Here is a 27,194-nt window from a genome sequence, read left to right on the forward strand (position 1 = left end):
ACTTTTTGCCCACACAGGAGTTCTGACAGACCGCCTGCAATGCTAGATGGCGACACGACCAATTTCTCAGACTCCACTTCCACACACTAGATTTCACTTTATTGTGGACGTTTACCGTAGTTCTGCATGCTAACATTTTCTCTCGCTTGAAGGTCATAACCCACCCCCACTTCACGAAAAGTGTTTTTGTGTAAAATGCCACTTTTACACAGGGCGCTCGCGGGGCGCAGTGACGTAGCTCCACCACAGAGGAGGCAGGTGCCCCGGCTTGCGAGCTGGAGGCAGGGCTTCAGTCAGAGGGCCGTCTGGCGGGGTTTCTTCTTGAAGCTGCTGGAGCTAGAAAAAGAGCAAAACGTCCCGACAAAAGTCATTGAACTGCCCAATGTGGCTTTTCCCCCTATTAACATAACTGTGGGGAAACCTGAGGCAGGCAGAAGCTGCAAAGCTAACAAGTCCCCAGCAGTCAGGTAATAGTTATACAGCCCTTAAGTAGCCCTCCTAGCTAATGGTTACGACTTGTGCTACGCAAATGTCCAGGGTGGGGGGTTAATTCAGAATTGGGTCCAGTTAGCAGAGATCATCTCTTAAATTCTGAAATCAGTTCAGACACCCCTGCCTTCTGAAGGAAGAAGAGTTGGTTTTCCCTACCTTTAAGGAGTCTCAGAGCGGCTTATAATCTCCATCCCTTCCCTCTCCCCATGACAGACACCCTGTGAGGTAGGTGGGGCTGAGAGAGCTCTAAGAGAGCTGTGACTAGCCCAAGGTCACCCAGCTGGCTTCGTGTGTAGGAGCACGGAAACCAATCCAGTTCTCCCGATTAGCGTCCACTGCTCATGTGGAGTAGTGGGAAATCAAACCTGGTTCTCCAGATTAGAGTCCACCGCTCCAAACCACCATACCACGCTGGGACTGGGACTGCTGTGGGATCAGAATCCCTAACTACAATCCTCCCAAAAGCCCCAAACTTTTTCTTGGCTACTGCTGCAGCAGGGATGAAAATCTATCGTTCCTGGTATCTGGAATATAGATTACAGCAATGTTCCAGGCAACAGAGACCCTGGGAAATACAGCTTTCCTCCAGTCCCTGGGACGCTGCAGCAGCATCACAGGGATCAGGAAGGCAGGAAGTGGCAAGAAATTTCCCACCCTGTGGCTTCCTGAGGGTTCGCCAGGAAGGCACAAATGAAAAGTCATTCCTCCTCGGACTGGAGACTAGCATTACAAATCACAGAAGTTTGCAATCTGCATCAGGAAATTACAAACTTTGGCAGTATCATTGGCTGTGACTAGATACAGAGTAGAGCCAGTCACTTAAAGCACAGGCCTGAGGTGGAGACATGGGCGAAAAGGCAGCCAGCGGGAAATAATCAAAAACAGAACTCCTGCAGCAAGCCAGTCAATACACCAGGCTATGCTTTTCAGACTGGCGGTTTCGCTAGCTAACCAGACTGAGGGGAAATGGAATTTTTGCAGATACTTTTAGATTTTGAGAATCTGAACTTTCAAAGAAACCAATAAAACATCTAGGTTGTGGAGATATCTGGAATATGCCAAAAGAGCAAAAAGCCAAGAAGCCAAGCAAACAGCTTAAGAACACAGCGATGTCCATTTCTTACTTCCTTTAGAAGTTCTCCATCCAAGAGATCTCCCAAATAACATGCCGGCATCCATATGTGAGCGCCCTGCTTTACTACGGAAGTGGCTGCACCTACCTCTTTCTCCCAGCTTTCCATTCGCAGCTTCTTCCATTGCTCTCTCTTGGCAAAGTAATCCGGGTACATCGCCTTCTCTGAAGGATGCCAATAATCTAGGACCCACTCGGGTACCTGTCAGATTGTAAACCAGGCAAGAATTTAAGCACTCCGGTGACACAGTCTTGATAAAATAGGATTGTTTGTGTCCTCTTGAGGGCATGATGTCAGCAAAGTTCTAAAGGAATTCCATTTCTTCCTTTTGATAGACTTATTTAACACTCCAAAAGGGTGGGAAGGACCGTTGGTGCAGGGGGAGAAATCCTTGTTGCTGGCCTAACTTTTCAAGCAGCTTTCTAATCAGAAGTCGGCAGCTGGCCTGCACATGCGCAGATCCCATGTGGGACTGCACATAGGCCACTCAATGAACAAGAGTTACAGGTAAGCAACACTGTTTTCCTTTTGATAGACTTATTTAACACTGGTTTAGCAATGTGCTGACCTGGATGGCCCAGCCAAACCTAATCTTATCAGAAGCCAAGCAGGGACAACCCTGGTTAGTACTAGGATGAAGACCACCAAGGAAGTCCAGGGTTGCTACACAGAGGCGGGCAATGGCAAACCACCTCTGTAAATCTCTTGCCTCAAAGCCCTATGGGGTTGCCATAGGTCTGCTGTGATTTAGGCCACCTAGCCATTTTAGACTTTGAACTGCAATTATGTGCCTTTTAAAGCTGATCAAAGGAGTGGGAATATAGGAACTATAGTGGAAGTAACCTGATTGCAGGCTTCTCTTCTGCTCATCTTCATGCACACTGCAATGAGCTTTCAGTGAGTCTGTATAATGCCATAAGCAGTGCTGGCAAAAGGCACCACCTTTTTATCCTTCTGGATGTTTGTTTGTTTGTTTGTTTAAGAGTCTATTGAGGCAGGTAATTCCTGTGTGCCTTTGACATTTGGTCCCTTTTCTCTCTCCTCATTTTTCATTCAAAGCTAATAATTCATCCCAATTCTCTACTTGTTAGGCCCCAAGATTGCTCAATACCATGGGATACTTCTAGTCCTCTTTCCCACTACATGTCATCTCCTTTAAACACATCTAGCTATCTCTTTCCCCCTTCTGTTAGAGGATTTACATTTTAAAGCAAACAACCATTCAAACTGTGATACTCCAATCTTACACTTGAGCATGCTGTCAATTTGCAACATGGCATTGGCTGGCTTGGGAGGTGCCTCGTCACCTACTGACCTTGTAGCAGTCATATCTCTCATAAGAGGTGCCTTCTGGAGCATCAGGAAAGATGTATGGCTGAGGATGCTGGTTCTGCCAAAATTCTTGCTCTGCTGCCATTAGCAGCTTGGTTGCTTTCACCATATCCTTTTCATTCTTGTGCTCATCAAAGCGTGCTCTCATCAGGCAGGCAAAGTAGCGGTACCTGTCCCTAAGAACCCATAGGTAGAGCAATTATTCAGTGAAGAAGAATTGTTTTTATATGCCAATCTTCTCTGCCTTTTAAGGAGAATCAAACCAGCTTACAATCTCCTTCCCCTCCCCACAACAGACACCTTGTGAGGTAGGTGAGGCTGAGAGAGTTCAGAGAGAACTGTGACTAGCCCAAGGTCACTCAGCTGGCTTCATGCGTAAAGTGGAGAAACCAACCCAGTTCACCAGATTAGAGTCTACTGCTCCTAACCACTACACCACACTGGCTCTCCACAGGCAGAGCAGTTATTCAGTGAGTCGAATATATCATGGTTTCCAGCCATAGACCAGGTTTTGACATAATGGTCTGCATCCTACTAATCTGCTCAGCAAATTTTGAAGCCTTCTTCCAAGGAAAATGGCTCTTCAATCCTAGGAAGGCTGAAGGAAGGTTTCCAACTTTGCTGAGCAAGTGCAGTGGTAGAATACACACCTATGCTCCTAATCATAGCTAGAACTTCAGGAATTCCCAGGTGCCTCATGTTTTTTTTCTCTTGCCCTCTCTCACTTACACAAATCCCCTTGACTTCAAAGTGAATCTTAACCATGGTTAGTATTAAGTATAACATAAACCAGGGTTACTTCCATAAGGGAAGGGAGGGGGAACATTCATATGCAAGAGGGAAGGAGGGACAGAAAGTATGGAGGCCCACACGGTGCCTGGATCCTCTAACCAGGGACAGATGATCAGTGTTACATCTGCCACAGATGTTTTAATAATAATGCAAGATCTTAAACGTATCTAAGGATTGATTTATTCATTCCTCCATATAGGAAGCTGAAGATGGACCTGCAAAGTACACTGCAGTTTCCTGCCATATACACTTGTAACACAAAAGCGAGTAAAGGAAAAGTGAACTGTTTTTCCTGTGACCACACTTATAGTGTCATCTAAGCTGCAAGCTTCAGATGGGAAATCAGCTTGTACATCTCAGTACACGTTGTAGGAAAAGCAACATGTTCACATTTCCTCTCTTCCACCTTATTGTAGCAAGCAAAGTGGCTCCCAAACAAACCAAGCCTGGCTTTCTCCCTCCTATCTGGAAGAGCGCCATCAGTTGTACACTGAGCCAGCCGCTTCCAGACTCCAAGCCATGAAAGGGACCTTGCTTGCCTCAAGAGCAGCGAAAGGAAAAGAGGTGCCACAGCACATTTGCCAAGCTAGCACATTGCAACTCCACCTCTTGCAAACTAGCTAACAAAACTACCCTCTAGATCAGGGGTCCTCAAACTAAGGCCCGAGGGCCGGATCCGGCCCCCGGAGGGCTTTTGTCCGGCCCGGGGACCAAGGAAGCCAGTCCCCCCTTGCCCCCCCCCCGAGCTTTTCTGGGCTTCCTGGCTGTGTACGCACAACTGGAAGCCTCCCTCCCGCCCCAGTCGCCCCCTTCCCTGCTCCCTCTCCAGCCCAAAACCCCTTTCCTGGGCACACAAGGCATCTTGCTGCTTCGCGTGCCGCCTGGTCGCCCCCTTCCCCCTCTCCCTCCCAGGCCCAAAACCTCCTTTCCTGGGTGCGCGAGGCGTCTTGCTGCCTCGCACGCCGCCCAGTCGCCCCCTTCCTGTCCTGGCGTTCCTGTTTTGGCCACAGTTGGCAGCGTTCTCATGGCTCGGGGCTCTCTCTCCTCCTGGGGGTATCCTTGTGGCCTGGAGGTAATTGTAGGGGCCCCTTGGGGGGGGGCTGGGCATATCTCCAGGGAGAAGAAAAAGACTTGTGGCCATTTATGCACAGGAGGTTTTGCCTTGGATTTGCCGCTCTCCAGATGCACATTTTCCCCATCCGAATTCTCAGAACTCAAAAGTAAATCCCCCCACCCCACCCCAGGGGAGAGTTTGGAGAATTCGGATGGGGAAAATGTGCATCTGGAGAGAGGCAAATCCAAGGCAAACCCTTCCATGAATAAATGGCCTTGGTTTTTACATGACAACTTTCTCTATCACTAAAGGGAGACTCAAATTGCCTTACAATCCCCTTCCCATACCCTCCCACAACAGACTCCCTGTGAGGCAGGTGAGGCTGAGAGAGCGCTAACAGAGCTGTAACTTGCCCAAGGTCAGCCAGCTGGCTTCGTGTGTAGGGGTGGGGAAACCAACCAGGTTCACCAGATTAGCCTCCGCTTCTCACGTGGAGGAGTGGGGAATCAAACCCGGTTCTCTAGAGTCCCCGCTCCCAACCACCACTCTTAACCACTACAGGGGGAATGACCGGGCTTGTAAGGAGGATGCTTTTCCGGAGAGCCCCCTCGCGCCGCCGCCTCCTCCCCCGAAACAGTCCGGCCCCCAACAGTGTTTGAGGGACAGTGAACTGGCCCCCTGTTTAAAAAGTTTGAGGACCCCTGCTCTAGATCAACTGCCCGGGGTTAACCAAAAATAACCAAATGGCTTAACAGCTTTTGTTTATGGCACTCAGATGCCCTGACCTTGATGGCTCAGGCTAGCACAATCTCAGCAGATCTCAGAAGCTAACCAGGGTTGGTCAGCCCCGGTTAGTACTTGGATAGGAGGCCGCAAAAGCAGGCCAGGGTCGCTACGCAGATGCAGGCAATGGCAAACCACCTCTCTTCATCTCTTTCTTTGAAAACCCTACGGGGGTTGCCATAAGTTGGCTGCGACTTGACAGCACTTTCCACCACCACAGGCAGATGAGAAATAAAGCTTTTAGAACAGAACCATTCTCCTGAATACCCACTAGAGGGTCTTGATGAAACCTCAAGAAAGCTGCTTCGGCCCACCGTTCCTGCCATGTTACAAACCGCTGCTCTGAAGGATTATTTTGGTTTAAACATGTTGAATTATAGCTTCAGAAATTTCCAAATGCTAGGGTGATCAATAAATCAAAGGGGGGGGGGGTTGAACATATGAAGCTGCCTTGTACTGAATCAGACCCTTGATCCATTAAAGTCAGTATTGTCTACTCAGACCGGCAGCGGCCCTCCAGGGTCTCAGGAAGACAGGTATTTCACATCACCTACTCACCTAGTCCCTTTAACTGGAGATGTTGGGGACTGAATCTGGGACCTTCTGCATGCCAAGCAGAGGCTCTACCACTGAGCAATGGCCCCTCCCCATTGCTCAGTCCCTTTAACTGGAGATGTCGGGGACTGAATCTGGGACCTTCTGCATGCCAAGCAGAGGCTCTACCACTGAGCAATGGCCCCTCCCCATGGTCTTGCTCCTTACCAAATAAAATAAGGGACTACATATATCGGTGACCGCTTGAAAAGAGAATGATTTCTCATTAACACTGACCATTTTTGTCACATGAAGCAGGGCATATATTTACAAACACAGCAACACTGACTACTCGCACAGGAAAGAAATTCCATTACCATTAAAAACTGGGGAGAGGTGCAAATGATCCCTCCGCGAGGCACTCGTGAAGCATGCTAAAGATACACCATAGTTGGCATAGAGGCAAAGATCTTTACTGTCTAGTGGGTAACCACAGGAAAGCCCTTGCACTCAACCATTGCTTCTGTGAAATGTGTGGGCTAAATTCTGAGATGTAACTAGTCACCTAAATCCACCCAATCCCATCTCACTAGCAAACTTTAGGAACTAGTAAAGAATCTTAGACAGGGTTTTCGGTACCAACAAACCTGCAGGTAAGATACACTGCCAAGCCAGAAAACAGAAGTTGGGTCACTTTGCAAATCTGCACAGAAACTGAAAAACTGAGTTATAATCAGGGAAAAGAGGGAGGAAACCTCAAAAAATGACACCCTCAGAAACAGAGGCACTTGCCATTGGCTCAATTTGAATTCTAAATATGAAGTAGTAATTCCAGATCAACACAGAGAGCAGGACAAGAGGCGAACCTGTGTGCACGAAGCAACACAACCTTTCTTTCCTGGCAGCCTTCTTACCTACTTTCTTGGGAAGGGGGGGGGAGAAGAGGTAATTTAGGTCAACCTTCTTCACTGAAAAACCAAGAAAGGTCTTGTGGTACCTATCAACTTGCTTGTGGCATCAACTTTGGTTGGTTAGCACTCACTTTGTCAGATGTGTGAAGTGCCCCCTCTGTTGGCAAGAAGCACACAAGCCAAGAAAACTGTCAACAAAGGGACATTCCTACTCAAAATGCTCCACGGGTATTCACAACAGTGGTGACTGGAGATACCACAATCCCTTTTCACATGTTACATACACACACTGTACGTACTGAGGGAATCCTACATGCATTCATGTAACTGCATCGACACAGACCATCTGACACACCAGGGCTTTTCATGACTGCGATCCCCAGCTACAAAAAGCAGAACAAGTATACAAAGACTCAGGCAAACATGCAACGTAACAGATGCAAAACCATCCTTTTTCATGGGATGCTGCCCTTTACCAAGACTCTATACTTTTTAAAAATCCCACCTCTTCCAGGAGTTAAGGGAACCACACATGGGCCTCCTTCCCCTATTATAGTCTCCCATCAACCCCGTAAGGTAGGCTCTGGCTGGCAAAGATGTTCATAGACTACAACCCACTTCCTCAGATGCAATGAGCAGCACCTCACTATGCAGACATTTTAACTCAGAGGTCCAGTGGTCTGTTTGGTTTCTTTTATTCCCCCACCACATTCTACATAAAATGTCACAGGGAGCATTCACTCCTGGCACTTGAAGACGTGGACCCATGAAAACATATAATGGAATAAAAATGCTTAGTTTTTAAAGGTGGCTCAAGATTCTGATTCTAACCCATATATTTTTACCCAGCATGGTGTAGTGGTTAAGAGCGGTGGAGAACCGGGTTTGATTCCCCACTCCTCCACACGAGCGGCGGAGGCTAATCTGGTGAACTGGATTTGTTTCCTCACTCCTCCACATGAAGCCAGCGGGGTGACTTTGGGCTAGTCACAGCTCTCTTCGAGCTCTCTCAGCCCCACCTACCTCACAGGATACCTTGTTGTGGGGAGGGGGAGGTGATTGCAAGCCCGTTTGATTCTCCCTTAAGCGGTAGAGAATGTCGGAATATAAAAACCAACTTTTCTTCTTCTTTTCCCAGTGCACACAGCTCTTCTTTCTAGACTTTTGTCCTTTCAAGTACATTACGCTGAGAAAGAGCAACTGGCCCAAGGTCATCCAGCAAGTTTTCATGGCAGAGTCGGGATCTGAACCTGGGTCTCCAAGTTCACCGCCTCACACTCTAACCGCCACCCCATGCTGGTTCTCAGAGATTATTTACTCGCTTCATTTGTGTGTGTTAAGTGCCGTCAAGACAGCTTCCGACTCATGGCGACCCTATGAATGAAAGTCCTCCAAAATGTCCTATCTTTGACAGCCTTGCTCAGATCTTGCAAATTGAAGGCTGTGGCTTCCTTTATTGAGTCAACCCATCTCTTCATTTACGCCCTGCTTTCCTCCCCAACGGGGACCCAAAGCGGCTCGCACCGTTCCCCCCTCCTGCATTTTGTCCTCACGACAACCCCGCGAGGTAGAGGCGAGCGTGAGTGCGCGCGGCTGGCTCAAGGTCACCCAGCAAGCTCCCGTGGCTGCATAAGGAGTCCTACTACTTCGCTTAGCCCACTACGCCTAACCCGGCCCTCCGCGGCTTCTTCGTGGCCTGCTGTAGTCACGCTGAGGGGAAACAAAAGTGTTGGGGGGGAGGGGGAGAGGAGGCTATTAAAGAACCCCGTCGCCATGGTTACCGCCCCTCCCCGTCAGTTCTCCCCTCTTGGGAGCTCGTCGCGGGGCCTCGAAGGATGGCCCCGAGGGGAGCCGGGGGCTGCCAGGCGCTCGCTCCTCACCGGAAGATGCACCAGGACTCGAGGTGCCGCAGCGCTCGCTTGTAGAGCCGCAGCACTTTCTGCTGGTGGGTCAAATACGCCGCCATCTTGGCTAGGCCGCAGCCTCACCCTGAGGAAGGACGGAGGGAGCGAGAGAGGGAGCGCTCCCTCCGGCGCGGGGGATGACGGGATTGAGAAGAGGCGTCGACCGTGACTCCCGCCTCCTGCCGAGGCAAAACTGTTTCCGGTAAAAACAGGAAAGCCGTGGAATGCGGGCTATGGGGACGCTCTGGGCCTGAGCATCTCTGTAGCGGCCGCTGCGTATGGAAGTAGGGTATAAGCGTCGGTGTTAAACCGGAAGTGTGGGATTGCGTGTTAAAAGAAAACTACCGTGTTTCTTTTTTTTATTTAATTAATAATTTTTTTATTTTCTTCACTTAATGTAGCAACAAAAACAATATAACAGTGAGAATAAAAAGTAAAACAAGTAATAGCTCTAAGTTAACAATAAAATGACTTCCCCCTCTCCCATCTAAAAATGAATTGTATAAACTTTTGCTAACGGAGCTAAGCCCAACATTATTTTAATTAACCTGTACGTATCATATCCAACATTATTAAGTCAATGCCTAATATAAAAATTAACACAAAGCATAAATAAGGGATTCGATCAGAATATCCCATGAAAAAGGATGGCTTTTTATGGGAAAACTACCGTGTTTCTGCCTCGACCCCGCCTGCTGCCTCACGCTTCCGTCTTTGTCCCAAAGAGTACCCCACATTCCTCGGTAGGCCCTATTAAAGGTAAAGGTGTGCAAGCCACGGGTCATTACCGACCCATGACCAGCGTCAAGGAAGAGCGAGTCACCCTCGCAGTCGCCTTGTGCCCCGCAGATGGCAACGGAGGTGGTCCAATGGAACCCGGATGTGACGGTTGCGTGTCGTGGTGCTTTCCCCCCCCCCCTTTGCTCCTCTTTACCGTCCAGGGTAGAGCGAGAGCGAGAGAGAGAGAGAGAGGCGCGCGCGGAAGGGTCATCGCCGTCATGAGCCGCTTCAAGTTCATTGGTGAGGGCCGTTGCCTGGGCAACCGGGAGGCAGCCTTGGGCCTAGGCGGGCAGGTGGAAGCCTGAGGGGCGCACCTGGGGCCGGCGGGTCCCGCCTCGGGGGAGGCGGAAGGCCACCGACTGAGCTCTGCTTTGGTGGCCGAGGGTTATTTCTCATGTGCCCATCACGAGATAGGGGTAGGGGCTGCGGCTCAGTGGTGGGGCCTCTGCTTGGCATGCACAAGGTCCTGGGTTCAATCCCCAGCATCTCCAGTTGAAGGGACCAGGCAGGTAGATAATGTGGAAGACCCCTGCCTGAGACCCTGGAGAGCTGCTGCCGGTCTGAGTAGACAATACTGACTTTGATGGACCAAGGGTCTGGTTCAGTAGAAGGTCATGTGTTCAAGAAGTGCGTGGAGGCCAAAGCCTCCCCTGTTGTGCCCGCCCCCCCCAAATTTAAAAACAGTTAACATCCAATGAAAATATTGCATAATTCGAGAGCCGCTGCTGGTCAGCGTAGGACCAAAGGGTCTGGTTCAGCATAAGGCGGCTTCATGTGTTCTCCGGACTGTACCTGTTAATTCCCAGACTAGCCTGCCGCTTATAGTGTGTAGAAAAGAGCAAGGGTCCAGTAGCACCTTAAAGACTAACAAGATTTCCGGCAGGGTATGAGCTTTCGGGAGCCACAGCTCGCTTCTTCAGATACAGCGTGCTGATGGGTGGGTAGCGTTTCGCTCACAGTGCCATCCCCAGCAGGTCTTCTCGGAATAAACACCCAAACACATGATGCTACTGTCGAAGGCTTTCACGGTCAGAGTTCATTGGTTCTTGTAGGTTATCCGGGCTGTGTAACCGTGGTCTTGGTATTTTCTTTCCTGACAGCAGCTGTGGCTGGCATCTTCAGAGGAGTAACGCTGAAGGACAGCGTCTCTCAGCGTCAAGTGTGTAGGCTTCCTGTCCTGAAAACCTCCAGACTAACAAAGACGACAGTCCACAATAGCCATGCAGATTAGCTTTGGATTTCACACATTAACAGATCACTTCAGGATACAATGGTTCCATATTAACATACCACACCCTCATTAGCACATTATCTTGATACTTACAGGACAATGATTAGCACATTACCTTTGATACTTTTTGCAGGCAATGATTCAGCTCAAACCCAACCCCTTTCTGACTATATATTACTCTTCCTACACACTTGACGCTGAGAGACACTGTCCTTCAGCGTTACTCCTCTGAAGATGCCTGCCACAGCTGCTGGCGAAACGTCAGGAAAGAAAATACCAAGACCACGGTCACACAGCCCGGATAACCTACAAGAACCACATGATGCTACCTTGTACTGAATTAGACCCTTGGTACATCAAAGTCATTACTGTCTACTCAGACTGGCAGCGGCTCTCCAGGGTTTCAGGCTGAGGTCACATCACCTCCTTGCTTAGTCCCTTTAACTGGAGATGGTGGGGATCGAACCTGGGACCTTCTGCATGCCAAGCAGATGCTCTTCCATTGAGCCACAGCCCCCTCCCCAATCCGACTGAAGAGGACTTTCTCCCCAGAAAGTGTTTTTAGGATTGGCCTGTCAGGGTCTTTCATCATACGTGCTTATCCCTAGTCAACGTAATTAAGAGCAATGCTTCTTAAGCACTCCTCTATTAGACAATACAGCTTCTTTGGTCTCCCCCTCCTACACAGTAATTCCTGCTCTCTAATTCACATCTGCAAATGAGGCACTGTTCAGGAGGTGGTTGGAGGTTTTTAAGCAGAGGCTAGATGGTCATCTGACAGTAGTGCTGATTCTGTGAATGTAGGCAGGTCATGAGAGGGAAGGCAGGAAGGGATGAGTCAGTGTTCGGCTCTTGTTGCCCTTTCTTACATGCCCAGGGTAATGCTGATCGCCACTTGCAGGTCAGGAAGGAATTTTATTCCAGGCCAGATTGACCAGGAATCATGGAGGGGTTTTTTTTGCCTTCCTCTGGGCATACATCAAGGGTTGCTGGGGCAGTTGGGGGCGGGGGAGTAACTGTGAATTTCCTGCGTTGTGCAGGGGGTTGGACTAGATGCCCCTTGTGGTCCCTTCCAGCTCTATGTTTCTATGCTGCATCTGGTATCTGTCAGGAGCAGGGCCTTTTCTGTGGGCTCATTCACAGCAGAGGTCACTACTGAAAACTTTTTTGGATCAAGCCTTTTGTAAAATGTTTATATCTGCTGGGGGTGGGGCTTAGTGACTTTAGACCAGAATTTTGCTATGCTGTGTATGGTTCTTCAATGATAATGTAATTGTGATGTTGCTGTTGCATCTGTGTTATACTTATTTGGTAACAGTCTGACTAGCCCAGAAGCTAAACAGGATTGACTGTGGCTAATGCTTGGATGGGAGGCTACCAAGGAAGTCCAGAGTTGCTACTTAGAGACAGGCAATGGCAAACCATATCTGTTTGTCTCTTGTCTTAAATTGTGGAACTCCCTGCCCCAGGATGTGGTGATGGCTGCCAACTTGGAAGGCTTTAAGAGGGGAGTGGACATGTTCATGGAGGAGAGGGCTATCCATGGCTACTAGTAAAATGGATACTAGTCATGATGCATAACTATTCTCTCCAGGATCAGAGGAGCATGCCGAATATATTAGCTGCTGTGAAACACAGGCAGGATAATGCTGCTGCAGTCATCTTGTTTGTGGGCTTCCTAGAGGCACCTGGTTGGCCACTGTGTGAACAGACTGCTGGACTTGATGGACCTTGGTCTGATCCAGCATGGCTTTTCTTATGTTCTTGTCTTGAAAAAACCATGAGGGGTTGTCGAAACATGGTTACAACTTGATGGCATTTTGTTATTATCATTAGTTGGTATACTCTGTGTTATTACATTTATAATTGTAGTATTACATCTCTTGTTGATCTGGATTACTATTTTTAAACTGTAATTATGTTGTTTTGTAAACCACTCAGAATATTGTACATGAAAGTGGTACACACATCCAGGGAATAAATATGAATCAATACAAAGCTGCTGGGAGTAATAGACATTCCAAAGGTATGGAACGTTGTTCTAAGCCGGATGTTTGGATAGCACATTTGTGCCTCTGCATACTTCTGGGGTGCCTCTTGTTGTAATTACTAAGTATGTTCTTTTTCTTTAGACATTGGTGTTAACTTAACGGACCCTATGTTCAGAGGTGTATACAGAGGGACTCAAAAGCATCAAGGTAAATATCAATTATATATGAAATTGTTGTCGTTGCCCACTCTGTCTCAAACACTCAAGGGGTTGAGCCTACCAGCTTATTTGCTGGCACTTAAATAAGAATAAACAGCAAAAGTGAGCCTCATTCAAGAGTCGTTTCGCATTGCTCAAGATGAGCTAGGCTTTTTCAGTTCTCCAAAATAATATCCTTTTAACTGTTGTTTCCATCCTGGTGGATCAAATCGCGATTCAAATTCTCTTCTTTGAAGGTTCTCCTTGGGAAAGATATTGTCTTCTGTATGAGTTACCTGCAAAGATAAGAAAGAAACACAAGCTTTTAGACATATGGTCAACTGTATTTCTACTCACCTTTTCCTGTGATGCATTTGTTTCTCACATCTCCTTCAAGAGATAAAGAAAATACTATGTGTTAGTCTAAAGACTTCTATGGAATATGTTGTATGGTTGTTTATTACTCTGTTTATGTATGGTTGTTCATTACTGTGTCCAAGAATGCATGTAATTGTCATATATTTGATGATTTAGGTACAGATGGATAGATATTGCACCTCCTTGACTTATGCTGTCTATTCTTATTTAGGTTACATTGTAGCATAAGGGTATTCGAGTTTTGTACCTTTTTGTTGGCACTGGCAGGAGATCTCACCTGAGTTCTGTCTTCCTGTCCATTGTTGTCCCTGTGGGTTCCGGGATACTCCAGTACAGTCTTGCTGGGGAATCCGGGGACCTGCATGGTCTAAAGGTAACATGGGATGGAGCTGCTGTGAGCAGGGGAATCAGGTGAGACTGTGCCTGGGCCCCTTTGTGCCGAACAGTCGCAGCCATCTCAAGGTGTGCAGCAATGCAGTAATAAATGTTAAGTAGGTACAAAAATTAAATCCTCAGATTACCCTTATCCTTGGCTCCCAAAATGTTTTTAAAAATTACATTGTTTTCAAAAGGGATGCTCAGACTTGAGCTTTGGCGAGCCTCTAAGCCTGACTGTTGAAGGGCAGCTATCAAAAATGCCTTAGTGCATGCCCTTGAAACCCTGATATAAAGATGGCAATGCTATGAGATCATCCTAGGCTAGTCTAAAACAGCTGTTATTATATAAGCATGGAGGTGGCCTCTTACATATATCGCCTTGAACCAAGAGGAAGGGCAGTGTGACACAGACAGGCCAGAAGGGAACACATTTACCAGGAAGCGCTCCTCATGGGGAAAGCTCTGAGACAAAAGGGTACACCTGCTGCTCTGAGCAGCCTGTTCAGACGAGGCAAAACAAACCCCAGGTGGAGCTGGTGAGCTGACAGCAGGTCAGCCAAGCCAGGGTGCTGGTTAAGGCAAGGCTTAAAAACAGCAGGGAGAGGCCAGGGTGTGGGGAGGAAAAGCTGGAGAGCCGTGAGGCAGGAAGGGTGCTGGCAACCACTTCCTCGCACTGTATGTCTGAAGGACTGTATGCAGGAATAAATGACCAGCTGAACTGACTGGAGAGTCCTACGTGTGCTTGGGGGAATGGGACCCATGCACCCAGCTGGCTAGGGGCTGCAGTACTACAGGTCCCCAGGAGACTTTCTGTCCTGCCCTAGACAGGTTACAAAAAATTGTAATTAGTTGGGTTGATTCGTGGTAAAACTGATTTTTCATGATTCTCAAATCTGTGCAGTTTATTTATTTTCATCGGTCTGGTCAGTGTGAGTGCTCTGAAGATAGATGCGGAATTTCTTTGCTGCAGAGGTATCCATGCTTATTAATGAAGATGTTATGTCGCTCTTCATCTATCTGTCACATTTTGATCTTGCCCTTCCCCCCAGGCTTCATACATAGGTCTCCACCTCCTTCATTTAATCCCCATGACAACCTTGTGAAGTAGGTTAGGCTGACAGAGAGTGACTGTCACAAAGCCACACAGCTGGCTTCATGGCTGATTGGGGGATTTGCACCCAGGCCTTCCTAGTCAACACTGTAATGTGTACACTGAACCAGCTCTATTAGTGTGAAGTTATAGGCAAAATAAAGGAACTGCAGGGGTTACTGCATAGGGGTCCCAGAGACATATTAGGGAAGAGACTGTGACTCAGTGGTAGAGCATCTGCTTGGCATGCAGAAGGTCCCAGGTTTGATCCCCGGCATCACCAGTCAAAGGGACTAGGCAGGTAGGTGATGTGATAGACCTCTGCCTGAGACCCTGGAGAGCCGCTGCCGGTCTGAGCAGACAATGCTTTGATGGACCAAGGGTCTGATTCAGTATAAGGCAGCTTCATGTGTTCATGTGTAGATCGTGGTGCTGTTTTTAAATATGGACTTTAACTGTATGGATTTTTATTTTATTTTTGCAGATGACTTCCTAGATGTAGTGGACAGAGCAGTCAAAACTGGTTTGAAAAAGGTAATTTGTTTTAAAAGACTTTACTTTTGTGGTCTCATTTTTAGGTGTTTAATTTAACTGTTTCAGCATTTACCTTAGAGGTCTGTCTGCTGGCCCTAAATATGTTTTTGAGGGACTGTTAATCCCTAGTTTCAGAGGGTAGCCGTGTTGGTCGGCAGGAGATTTGAGTCCGGTTGCACCTTAGAGACCAACAAGGATTTTGGGGTTTGAGTCACAGTTCTCTTCATCAGATTTTAATTAATCCTGGCATTCAGAAACCGGCACTTATGGTAAATATGTTTTCTTCACTCTAGTTCATCATTACTGGTGGAAGTTTGCAAGACAGTAAAGAGGCACTTCAGCTGGCACAAACAAATGGTATTTGTCCGCATACATTCTATCATTTACATGGAATGTTTTTATTACCCTCTATTTAACATTTTTTTAATGCTTTATTAAAAAAGCAGAGTGGCGCAGAGTGGTAAAGCTGCTGCACTGCAGTCCAAACTCTGCTCATGACCTGAGTTCGATCCCGACGGAAGTCGGTTTCAGGTAGTCGGCTCAAGGTTGACTCAGCCTTCCATCCTTCCGAGGTCGGTAAAATTAGTACCCGGCTTGCTGGGGATAAAAGGAAGATGACTGGGGAAGGCACTGGCAAACCACACTGTAAACAAAGTCTGCCTAGAAAACATAGAGATGTGACGTCACCCCATGGGTCAGGAATGACCCAGTGCTTGCACAGGGGATCTTTACCTTTATTTAACATTTAGAACGATCACAACCCATACTTAAAACGTTGTTGACATTTGTCTTCTGTTAGCCTTGCCTCTTCCCACTGTCAGACATGGCCAAGGGCTCTTTTGCTTATTACATTCCAGTGTACCCGGTAGATTGATAGCACTAAAGAAGCAATTACGATCTCATATTGTTTGTTTTCAGACGTGTTTTACAGTACCGTTGGCTGCCATCCTACCCGCTGCGCAGAGTTTGATCAGCGTAACCCTGACCAGTACTTAGCAGAGTTACAAAGTCTAGCTGAGAAAAATAAAGGGAAGGTTATTGCCATTGGGGAGTGCGGACTGGGTGAGTATTTGCCCGCTAGCTCAGGAACGCCCTTTCCCCCGTGTTGTTTCACAAGCCGATTCATTGTCTCTTTCTTCTCATAGATTTTGACAGACTAGAATTCTGCCCTAAAGACACCCAGCTCAAGTAAGAGAGATTTACTAATGGTACAAAAGATTAGTAAGATTTCTTTTTACATCAGTTAGGATTTTCTCAGTGTTGCCATAAGAGGCCAAGGAGTAGCAAAAATAAAGATGTCCCAGCAGCAGCTTCCTGCTTTTCCATAAAGGAAGTTAAACCTTTCCAACTGGCCCCCTGAGCTTCTTTGTTTCCCACCCACCCCTTATCACTTTGCTGCCTTCCTTCTTTGCTTGCAATGGGTGCCACCCCCTTGCTCCAGATATTTCTGTACATGCTTTTACAGATGGTGGTGGTATAAAACATGGCGGCTCAAACTAGAGCTCGGGGCCACTTGACTAGCAAATACAAGCTTGGTGACAAACCGGAGTTTAGGATTTCACACCCCACTGATTAAGGAAATAAAACCATCCCTTACCACAATTCAGTATCAGCCTTGTTGGTGATTTCACTGGTTCCTCCAAAATGGGATGTTACTAGGACAGTGCAGGTCCTTTTTTGGTGTCCTTTTCTGGGTCTCACCGCCTTCTGAAATGAGATGGATGGTGAGCAGGAGAGGTCCTTTTAAATTCTAGTGCCATATCTTGGAAACCTCCTCTCCTGGTGGGAACATCCTCTCCTGGCACCTTGCTTGTTATTCTGGTGGCAGGCACAGGCCTTCAATTTCAGTGCGCGTTTGGTTGATTCCTTTGTTGTGATAGTTCTGCACATCGTGTTATCATTGACCAGGGTGAAATTATCATTTGCTAATGACTCCTGTTGCGAGCCAGCAGCAGTTTTGTTAAAAAACTTGTTATTCGTGATCGCTTTTTGTTAGCTGCTTAGAAGAATTGTGTTGGGAAAGTGGGATAGAAGTCCTTTAAATAAAGAACTAAAATTGGCATGTTTACTCGGGGACAGGATGACCGAAGAAAGCTACTGAGTGAAATGGAACGGTGCTGAAAAGCAAGGAGCGTCAGGTGAAAGGCTGTTCCTGCTACCCAAAGTCAGTGGCTTTCATTGTGTAGGGAGTGCTATCATGAGGATAAGATGGGGATTGCCTTGCTGGATTAAACCAACATTGGTCCAGCCTAGTATTGTTTTCAATGGCAGACAAATTAATGCCTCTGCATATCCAAAAGTGGGGCACAAAGATGACATCTGTGCCCTGGTCTTGGTCCCCAACCAATATATAGAGAGGAGTGGTACCTAGGACTAAACAACTGAAAAAAATACCACTATGCAAACATGAAACTGTTTTATATGTATTCATTAATGGTATACCATTCCATTCATGAACTTTTATACATAAATCATGAACTTGCATACAAATAACATTAATCAAATGACAAGGTTTTGCGATTTTTCCTTGTTTCACTGTTGCTTCTTCAGAAGTCTGTCGCTTTAAATTTCACTGGTGAATCTTAGCTGCTTCCTTAGGAAGAGTAAACTTATGATATGAACTTTGCTTTATATAGAGAACAGGAATAAGAATCATTAAGACTTGTAAGGAAGTCTTGTATTTGTATGCAAGTTCATGATTTCTGTTACAATTTCTGTATAAATGTTCATGAATAGAACGATACACCATTAATGAATACATATAAAACAGTTTCATGTTTATTGTCGAAGGCTTTCACGGTCAGAGTTCATTGGTTCTCGTAGGTTATCCGGGCTGTGTAACCGTGGTCTTGGTATTTATAAAAAATATATTTATATATATTATATATATATTTATTTAAAAAAATTTATAAATACCAAGACCACGGTTACACAGCCCGGATAACCTACGAGAACCAGTTTCATGTTTGCATAGTGGTATTTTTTTCAGTTGTCTGGTCTTGGTCCCCAGCATCCGGTAATCGAGAGGAAATGTAATTCCTTTGCATGTGGAAGCTTCATTTAGCTTCAATGGCTCAAATCATTCATGAATTTATCCACCAATGAAGCATTTGCATCATTTGGTGGCAGATTGATCGTAAAACAAACTGAGAGTCACGTGCATGATACTTATGCTCTTCTGCATAGGGAGAGAATCAACATCAGTTATGGTCGCACAGTTGGTTAGCTAGGACTCATTTCACAGCTGCAAGGTAAACCATGATTCTCTAATGTTCAGCCTGTCATTTACACATCACAGTGTGGTCCTGCAGCCTTTAAGGGAGTTTGTATGGAGTCCTGGTTGGAATATTGGACCAGGACTGAGAAGACCCGGGGTCAAATCCCACTCAGCCATGAGATGCACTGGGTGATCTTGGGCCAGTCTCTGTCTCGCTCTCAGCCCAACCTGCCTCACAGGGCTATTATGAGGGTAAAAGGGGGAGGTGGGAACAATGTATGCCATTCGGAGTTCCTTATAGGAATGGGCAGAATTAAAAAGTGGTGCGTGGGTAGGTTGGTTGTCATATGACAAGTAAATGGCCTTTTCCCCATGTGTGTGTTACCCCCCAGTTAATATTTATAAAAGACCTAACAAAGCGGTCAAGAACGCTTCAGTTTTGCAAGACCGTCTTTCCAGTCGGTCTCTTAATACCCATTCCATTCTTTCCCAACACTTTGTGGCACTGCTCCCGATGTTCTGTCAAACTTATTTATTTCCTCCCAGATATTTCGAAAAACAGTTTGATCTGTCAGAGCAAACAAAGCTACCGATGTTCCTGCACTGCAGAAACGCGCATCCAGAATTCTTAGGTGGGTTGTTTTTAGAAAATGCCAAGCACTCAAGGAAATTTTTTTTTAAAAAAATTGAAATCTCCAGGATTCTGATCTCCAATTATGCTCTTTTGGCACAGATATAATGAGGCGAAACAGAGAGAGGTGTGTCGGAGGAGTGGTGAGTGCAAACAGTGACTTGAATGCCAACCTTTTTGTGGCTATGGTGTTTTGCCGGTGCCAACACATTGCAGACAAATCAGTTTTGGGGGCCTCTTTCACACTTCTTCATCCAAATTATTTGCCAGACCACAGGCTGGAGAAATCTGCAGTCTGCATCTGACATCGGCAGATTTTTCTTGGCCTGCTTAGAAGTGCTGCTTCCACTCTCTGTATTTTGGCCTTCCTCTCCCAGTCCTCTAGAGTTCTTATCCCTGTAGTCAGCCTAAAGGTTTGAAAAGCAAAGGAGTCAAATTTAAGAATATAAACCCAATACCACCCTGACCTGGATGGCCTTGCTCAGCCCAGTCTCATCAGATCTCATAAGCCAAACATATGGGGGAGGGGCCGTGGCTCAGTGGTAGAGCCTCTGCTTGGCATGCAGAAGGTCCCAGGTTCGATCCCCGGCATCTCTAGTTAAAGGGACTAGGCAAGTAGGTGATGTGAAAGGCCTCTGCCTGAGACCCTGGAGAACCGCTGCCAGTCTGAGTAGACAATACTGACTTTAATGGACCAAGGGTCTGATTCAGTATAAGGCAGCTTCATGTGTTCATGTGATATGATCATGTCCGGCTGTGGTTAGTACTTGGACATGAGACCACCAAGGAAGTCCAGGGTCACCGCACAGAGGAAGGCAATGGCAAACCACCTCTGAATGTCTCTTGCCTTGAAAACCCTATGAGATTGCCATACATTCGCTGTAACTTGATGGCATTTTCCACCACCCAACCCAAACCATACACCTGTTTCCATACTTCTTTTGTGACATAGTGATAGCGAAGGGCTGCCTAAGTGTGCTCCTGAAACAGAAAGTTGCCCTGTTATCTCCTGCTGATTAATTCAGGTACTTTGAATCAACTAAACTGTAGATCAGTGAGCAAAAAAGCCTGCAGTGTAGCATCTGGATTGGCTTCTATCGAGAGAGCCCCCCCTCCCCCGCTTGACCATTTATGCTGATAAAAGTGCCTTGCAGGTTTGTGGCCTGCGTTGCATGTGGGAGAGGGGCCAGATTAGACTGAGGAACTTGAATTCTTTCTGCCTATGACCGTCAGTGCATATCGGCCTCTTTCACAGGTGCATTCTTTCGATGGCACTAAAGAAGCAGCGGCAGCTATAATCGATTTGGATCTCTACATAGGAATAAATGGTTGGTAAGTCTAAGTTTTGTCTAGAAAAGCCCCCGTGGTGCAGAGTGGTAAGCTGCAGTACTGCAGTCCAAGCTCTGCTCACGACCTGAGTTCGATCGCAACGGACGTTGGTTTCAGGTAGCCAGCTCAAGGTTGGTTCAGCCTTCCATCCTTCTGTGGTCAGTTAAATAAGTACCCAGCTTGCTATGGGTAAAGGGAAGATGACTCTGGAAGGCAATGGCAAACCACCCCATAAAACATAGTCTGCCTAGTATGTCGGGATGTGACATCACCCCATGGGTCAGTATTGACCTGGTGCTTGCACAGGGGACTACCTTTACCTTTAAGTCTTGTCTAATGGCTGGTTTATAAAGACTTGTTTTAAATTGAGATGGATGCCTGAACAAATTGAATGCAAAGCCGAACAGATTCCACCAGCAGTTTGGTGGGTGGCCTGGTGGGTGCTTGATGCACACTCCGTCTTTGCAGTCTCAGGTGGGCAGCCGAGATAGATTAATGGTGTCTCCCCACCATAAACGGCTAGTGGTTTGCTTTGGGTTTGGTAGATTACAAATCATATAGGTGCGTTGTAAATGTTTTGATGTGCTACAGTCTGTTGAATACTGGAAACCAGTATACTTCAGAATGTTCAGAGTGCTTCATATTATCATGCACTCCTTGATAGGAAGGCATAATTAACTTGTGGAACTGGCTGCTACAGGGTGTCATAACGGCCAGAAGCTTAGATAGCTTTAAAAGGGAATTCTGCAAATTCACATGAAGAGGCTCATGAAACAGGACCATCAGGTCCAACATCCTGCTTGCCACGGTGGCTGACCATCACTGCAGGGGCAGAAACCAAAGTTTCCCGTTGCTAATTCCTGCAGCAGCTGGCATCAAGAGATAGACCTCTTCCAAACATGGAGGTCCCATTTAGTCTTAGTGTCTTATAGCCATCAATGGGCCTAGCTTCCATGAACTTGTCCAGGCCCCTTTTAAAGCCATCTATGCTAGTGGCCATTAGGGGTGTGCAGCCTGATATTACCGGCACCATACACTGTTCAATATTTCCTGGATCCGCTCAGCAATATCAGATACTGTGAAAGGCTTCCTGATTCTGAATATTTTTCTCCCAGTAAATATTGAAACCCAGGCTCAAATCCCCACTCCTGCCATGGAAGCTTGATGGGCGACCTTGGGCCAGTCACGCATTTTCAGCCTTGACCCTGGCTAGTATTTGGATGGGAGACCTCCGAGGAATATCAGGGTCATGACAAGGAGGCAGGCAACAGCAAACCACCTCCGAACGTCTCTTGCCTTGAAAACCCTAAGGAGTCAGCTGTGACTTGATGGCAAAATAAAGAAAAAAATATTGGAAATATCAAACTGGGTCAGAAAGCCTTTCACTGTTCGCAGCTGGTTTGCAGCACATCTGCCCTTTAAACTTTAAAGGGTTATTAGTTGCAATGGGAGTAGGCCTGGCCTCCCATTGAAAATAATGGCTGTTTCAAGTTTAAAGGGTAGATGAGCCACTGGACAGGTAGAGAGTGCTCTAAATGACTGATGGTAGACCTGGACTCTGGCATTCAGAAGCCATGTTTTTCCACAGAAAATAATGGCTTTCAAGATTGAAAGGCTGGTTCGCTGGGGACCCATCCTCTCCCTCCCTTCTTCCCCACTCTTGCTGCCTCAGGAGGGGGCACTGCAGTCATAGTCATGTGGCATTATCTCTTGGCATCACAAAGCTGCTTTTTGTTTGGTTGGTTTTATTAAAAAACATTTGGGTAAATTTATATGAGCCGCACAGGAAGTCTAGTTTCAGCCTCTGTTGGGCTTGGCACTGCCCAGTGAAACCAAGGTTGGAATCCTCTGCACTTACTTGGGAGTAAGCCCACTAAATTCTATTGGACGTGTCTGAGTAATCATATCTAGGATTGGGTTGCACATTTCACTGAAAGCATCAGGACTTAAAGTGAATGGTTTAGGGCTCGCGGAACATCTTTGCCTGTTTGGGCCCATGTTGTGTGGAAGCAACGGAACCATTCCTTGAATTTTGAGAGTCTACTCTGTGAAACTAGGCAACTCTGACAAACTACAGCTATCTCCATATTTCCAAATAACGTTTCAAAACTTTCTTTCCAGTTCGCTGAAAACAGAAGCCAACTTAGAAACAGTGAGGTCAATTCCAAATGAAAGATTAATGATAGAAACAGGTACGTGACCATTTTAATCAAGATTTATTGGCAATTTAATTTTTTTCAGTGGTGCCCCTTTCAGAATGACTACAGAACAGGGATGAATTTTGGTTGTAACTTTGGGGGTAGCGTAACAGAGAAAAGGCATACAAAATGAGAAATAATACCTTTTAAAATCAGGATCTCCAATTTGTGAGCAGCATAATAAGGAAACTTCCCTGGAAAGTCTGTATTTAAATGCTGCTTCTCTCTGTCTGGCCACCCCATGCTTGCAGAGAGCACACCCTCCTGTCCAGCGCTTGTGAGCACGCCTGGGAAAAGGAGCTAAAATTATATTAGTTTTGGTGGAACTGCTTTATTTTTTTCTGGGCACATATAGTAGTCAGAACCTTACAAATTTTTAGTTTCAAATTTGAAGATTTTGATGTTATGGCCCTTTATGCTTGTGAATGAATCGCTTTGGGTGAGATTCAGCAGAGAATCACAGCAGATGTCCCCACCTCCCATCAGCAGAAAGTTCTGTGAACTTTCCCACTGGATCCAACCCTTTGAAATCACACTGACATAGGATACTGTCCTTTGGCCGAAAGATGGGGAGAGGGCATGGCTCAGTAGTAGAGCTTGTGCTTGGCCAGGTTCAATCCCCGGCATTTCCAGTTAAAGGGACTAGGCAATTAGGTGATGTGAAAGACCTCTGCCTGAGACCCGCTGCTGGTCTGAGTAGACAATGCTGACTTGGATGGACCAAGGGTGTGGTTCAGTATAAGGCAACTTCATGTGATGTTTTTAAATGAGCCCAAGGGCCCCAGGATTCTTTCATTGAAAAAAAAAAAGACTACAGGGCACCTCGTTCAGCACAAGGCGTGTGGGGAAGACGAGGCTCCTGCCCCTCCTTGCTGTTTTCCTGATCTTAAATGCCCCCTGGGGGGTGAGCAATTTGCCGTTTCAGAGCAGAAAAACTTGTTAGTTTTTTTTAAGTAAGTTGGCTCCAGACTGAATTTTCTGCTCTTGCAAGGCACTTCTGTCAGTGGTAGAGAACATTCCCGCCTCCCGCCTCCTCCTGCAGCCCCCTGGTCTCTCCAAAATGCTGCTCTTGGGGCACAGGGGACCCTCAGGAACAGCATGGGGGCCAGCAGCAGGAATGGGGAGTCAGTGGAAATTCCCCACCCCTTCTCCTAGCAGAAAATTTAGTCTGGGTCCAACCTGTAATGTCACTAAAGTCATGTCTTCTAATGTAACAGGGTGTGCAGTCCCCTGCAACTCTCCATTGTACTAGCATCTCTGGGGACAATGGTCGTGATAGGACTTCCTGCACCTAGCTGGAATTGGCTTTATAAGCAACTTCATTCAGCTTATCCATGTTAAAAAAATATTTGAGATAACTTTTAAAGGAAGGGCTGTGTGGTAGTTTTGACAGCAGTGCAATCATTTATCAAACTGCCAGAAAGTTGTTTACATTTAAGTGTTCCTTAAATCAAACTAGATGCTCCTTGGTGTGGAGTGAAGAATACCCATGCTGGCTCAAAATATGTGAAGACCACATTCCCTACCAAAAAAAAATGGGAACCGGGACACTGCCTAAAGGACAGAAATGAACCATGTCATATAATGTAAGTAAATTGTTTAATTTATTTTGAGGCCCCAAACTCAAGTGAGACACAACTAAGTCCCATTGAGAATGGTGGGATGAGTTGGTCACATCTAACTTCATCTGCTTTGGAGGGCTGGAAAGTGACGTGCCATATAAAATGTGTCACTTTAGCAGAAAATTGGCAAGACTGGTGTGCCTGAGCCTTGGCAGAACTCCCATTCTCAAATTTGTTTTCTGATCTCTTCATATTGGATAGGGCTCTCTGTTAGAGAAGAGCCTACAAATTACCTGTGAGCAAACTAATACAGTATTGCATTTCTAGCAGTGGCCAACCAGAAGCCTCTAGGAAGCTTACAAGCAGGCCTTAAAGACAATACCACTACCACCAGCCATTATTCATTCAGCATCAGGAAAGAGGTATACTGCCCTCTTTGAACAGAGTTCTGCAACTGAGGACGAGAGCAGGCCTGACAAACTGCTGTTCTGTGAAAGGGGAAGCAGATCAGCTGCCTGTGGAACCCTGCATTCCATCAGGTTCACATGGAAGTTGGGGGGATTTGAACTCTTTCATCCAAGCCACCCAACACAAGTGTGCCAATGGAGGGGGGCCATTTTGCAGCTCTGCTTAAAGTTTCCAGCTTGATCACAGCTGTAACAAGAGGTATTCTGTTGCTGCTGCTCCACACTTGTTTAACAGCAGTGGTGTGCTGAGGGCGTAAAGGGGAGGAGACTTTCTGATCTCGTTTGCTTCGTGGGGCTGTCATGGAAAATAATTAAGCCCCCACACACCTGCTTATCTGTGTCGGTAAGGGGGGGAAAATAGGAATTCCATCAGTCACTTTCCAGTTATCTAAATCATAATACCTTCTTGCTTTATTTCATTTCCAAGGAGCCTTCTAGTTTGTGGAATATTTTGCTTCAGTATTAAGCATACGATGGTTGCTATTTATAAATAAATACCACTTCTGCTGGTTATATTTATTTACTTAAAACATTTTTATGCTGCCTTTCCACTCGAGTAGGGTCCCCAAGGCAGCACGAACAAAAACATTAAAACATCTAAACCAGGGTTGTCAAACGTAAGGCCCGAGGGCTGAATCCGCCCCCTTGAGAGCTCTTATCTGGCCCGCGAGCTGAGGCAGCCACCCCTCTCTGTCAGGGCTGACGAGGTATGGCCCGGCCTGACCAAGTGACATTTATGTCATATCCGGCCCTCGTAACAGTTGAGTTCAACACCCCTGATCTAAACAATTAAAATCAACATTTAAATTTTTAAAATAATTCAATAAAGACACAAACATTGGTATGGCTAATACTGAAGCAAATTATTCCACAAACTAGAAAGCCTCAAATACTAAAATACCTCATTTCGAGAGTTCTAATAAAACTTTCCATCTGTCTAGTTACTGGAAAAACGTGAGTTGTGTGTGTTCGAGATGGCTTCACTGAAATGTAATTTGGCAAATAGCTTCATTTCACAAACCGAATAAAATATTCACTGATCAAATGAAAGCAGACCAACATGATGGGAATATCGGCTACAGTGTAATCTTACATCAAATAATATCCTTCTAAGCCCACTGACTTCAGTAGACTTAGAATGGTTTAACTGCTTAGGAGTGCATCGGTAGACACCCTGAGCTAGCAACAGATGCCCTGGCCTACCCCCACTAGGATCTGCACTTACACTGCCTTCACAAAAGGCTGACGTAGACAGAATACCAATACCCCCACTTGACCCCCTTCGGCACTGTACAGGGGAGACCAAGATCTGACTGCCCATTCGTATTGCAGTGCACGCTGGGAATTTCTGCAGTCTTATCAGAGTGACGAATTTAATAACCTTCATCAAAAGTATTATTTATGAGCATAAGCAATGAAGTGCTATTAGTATCTTCTTTAAGCTGTACTCTAATAAGAGTTTCCTTTTCTAGCCAAATACTGGAAATAATAGCAGCAGTACGGGAAGAAGATCCACTTGAACTGGCCAATACGATGTACAACAACAGTATTAAAATCTTCTTTCCAGATATGTAAAGTTGTATCTATTGTTATAAAGCCTGCTAATTCTGTTACATAAAATAAAGTTTCCCTAGAAATGTGCTGGAGTATAATATATAAAACATCTGAAAAGCTTTTTAAATGGTCATCCTTTCTACAGTCAGCTTTAGAATGACAATTAAGTTTCAATGGCTTATCACTCTCAGGGTGAAGTAAATACTGATATTGCTAACCTGTTAACTCAAAACACAGATTTTCCTCACTCAGAATGAAAATGAAGATGGTATAAGACATGCCACATGTACAGTGGGGGGGACGACGGTTTATCTCCATGTTTGTCTCCTCCACAAATACTAAGCTGCATACATAACTGTTGATATCAAAAGAAGAAGAGTTGGTTTTTATACGCCGACTTTCTCTACCACTTAAGGAAGAATCAAACCAGCTTACAATCGCCTTCCCCTCCCCTTCCCACAACAGACACCTTGTGAGGTAGGTGGGGCTGAGAGAGCTGTGACTAGCCCAAAGTCACCCAGCTGGCTTCATGTGTAGGAGTGGGGAATCAAACTTGGTTCCCCAGATCAAAGTCCACCGCTCTTAACCACTACACAACGCTGCCTCTCTAACCCAAAACTTAATTTTTTTTGTCAAGACATGAATGATGCTTTGGTAAGGTTTAAATGAGATGTTTAGTTTGTTTTTATTTGCTCTATATGGTACCTTTTTGAAACCCCGAA

The 27,194-nt window shown here is 46.1% G+C and overlaps 2 protein-coding genes across 3 annotated transcripts; one reads left to right on the plus strand and one right to left on the minus strand.

Moving 5' to 3' along the window:
• Window positions 1-204: 204 nt before the first annotated feature.
• NDUFB9 (NADH:ubiquinone oxidoreductase subunit B9) lies at window positions 205-9,021 on the minus strand. 2 transcript variants are annotated; one of them, XM_056854801.1, is made up of 4 exons: window positions 8,924-9,021; window positions 2,941-3,133; window positions 1,713-1,826; window positions 205-336 (listed from the first exon to the last, which is right to left on the minus strand). In XM_056854801.1, exons 1-4 carry the CDS (start codon window positions 8,995-8,997, stop codon window positions 205-207), a joined length of 513 nt encoding a protein of 170 aa, XP_056710779.1. In that variant the 5' UTR covers window positions 8,998-9,021. The 2 variants fall into 2 exon arrangements, with proteins under 2 accessions (XP_056710779.1, XP_056710778.1); XM_056854800.1 differs by having other exon boundaries at window positions 8,912-9,021.
• An 884-nt stretch (window positions 9,022-9,905) lies between these two features.
• On the plus strand, window positions 9,906-26,543 carry TATDN1 (TatD DNase domain containing 1). Its single transcript, XM_056854798.1, has 12 exons — window positions 9,906-9,955; window positions 13,079-13,144; window positions 15,465-15,514; window positions 15,808-15,871; window positions 16,433-16,576; window positions 16,660-16,702; window positions 19,278-19,363; window positions 19,465-19,505; window positions 20,618-20,694; window positions 22,813-22,883; window positions 24,349-24,475; window positions 26,391-26,543. Exons 1-12 carry the CDS (start codon window positions 9,934-9,936, stop codon window positions 26,491-26,493), a joined length of 894 nt encoding a protein of 297 aa, XP_056710776.1. The 5' UTR covers window positions 9,906-9,933; the 3' UTR covers window positions 26,494-26,543.
• The last annotated feature ends 651 nt before the right edge of the window (window positions 26,544-27,194 follow it).

This window comes from Euleptes europaea, chromosome 8 (assembly GCF_029931775.1).
Source record: "Euleptes europaea isolate rEulEur1 chromosome 8, rEulEur1.hap1, whole genome shotgun sequence".
In the NCBI taxonomy this organism is placed as follows: Eukaryota; Metazoa; Chordata; class Lepidosauria; order Squamata; family Sphaerodactylidae; genus Euleptes; species Euleptes europaea.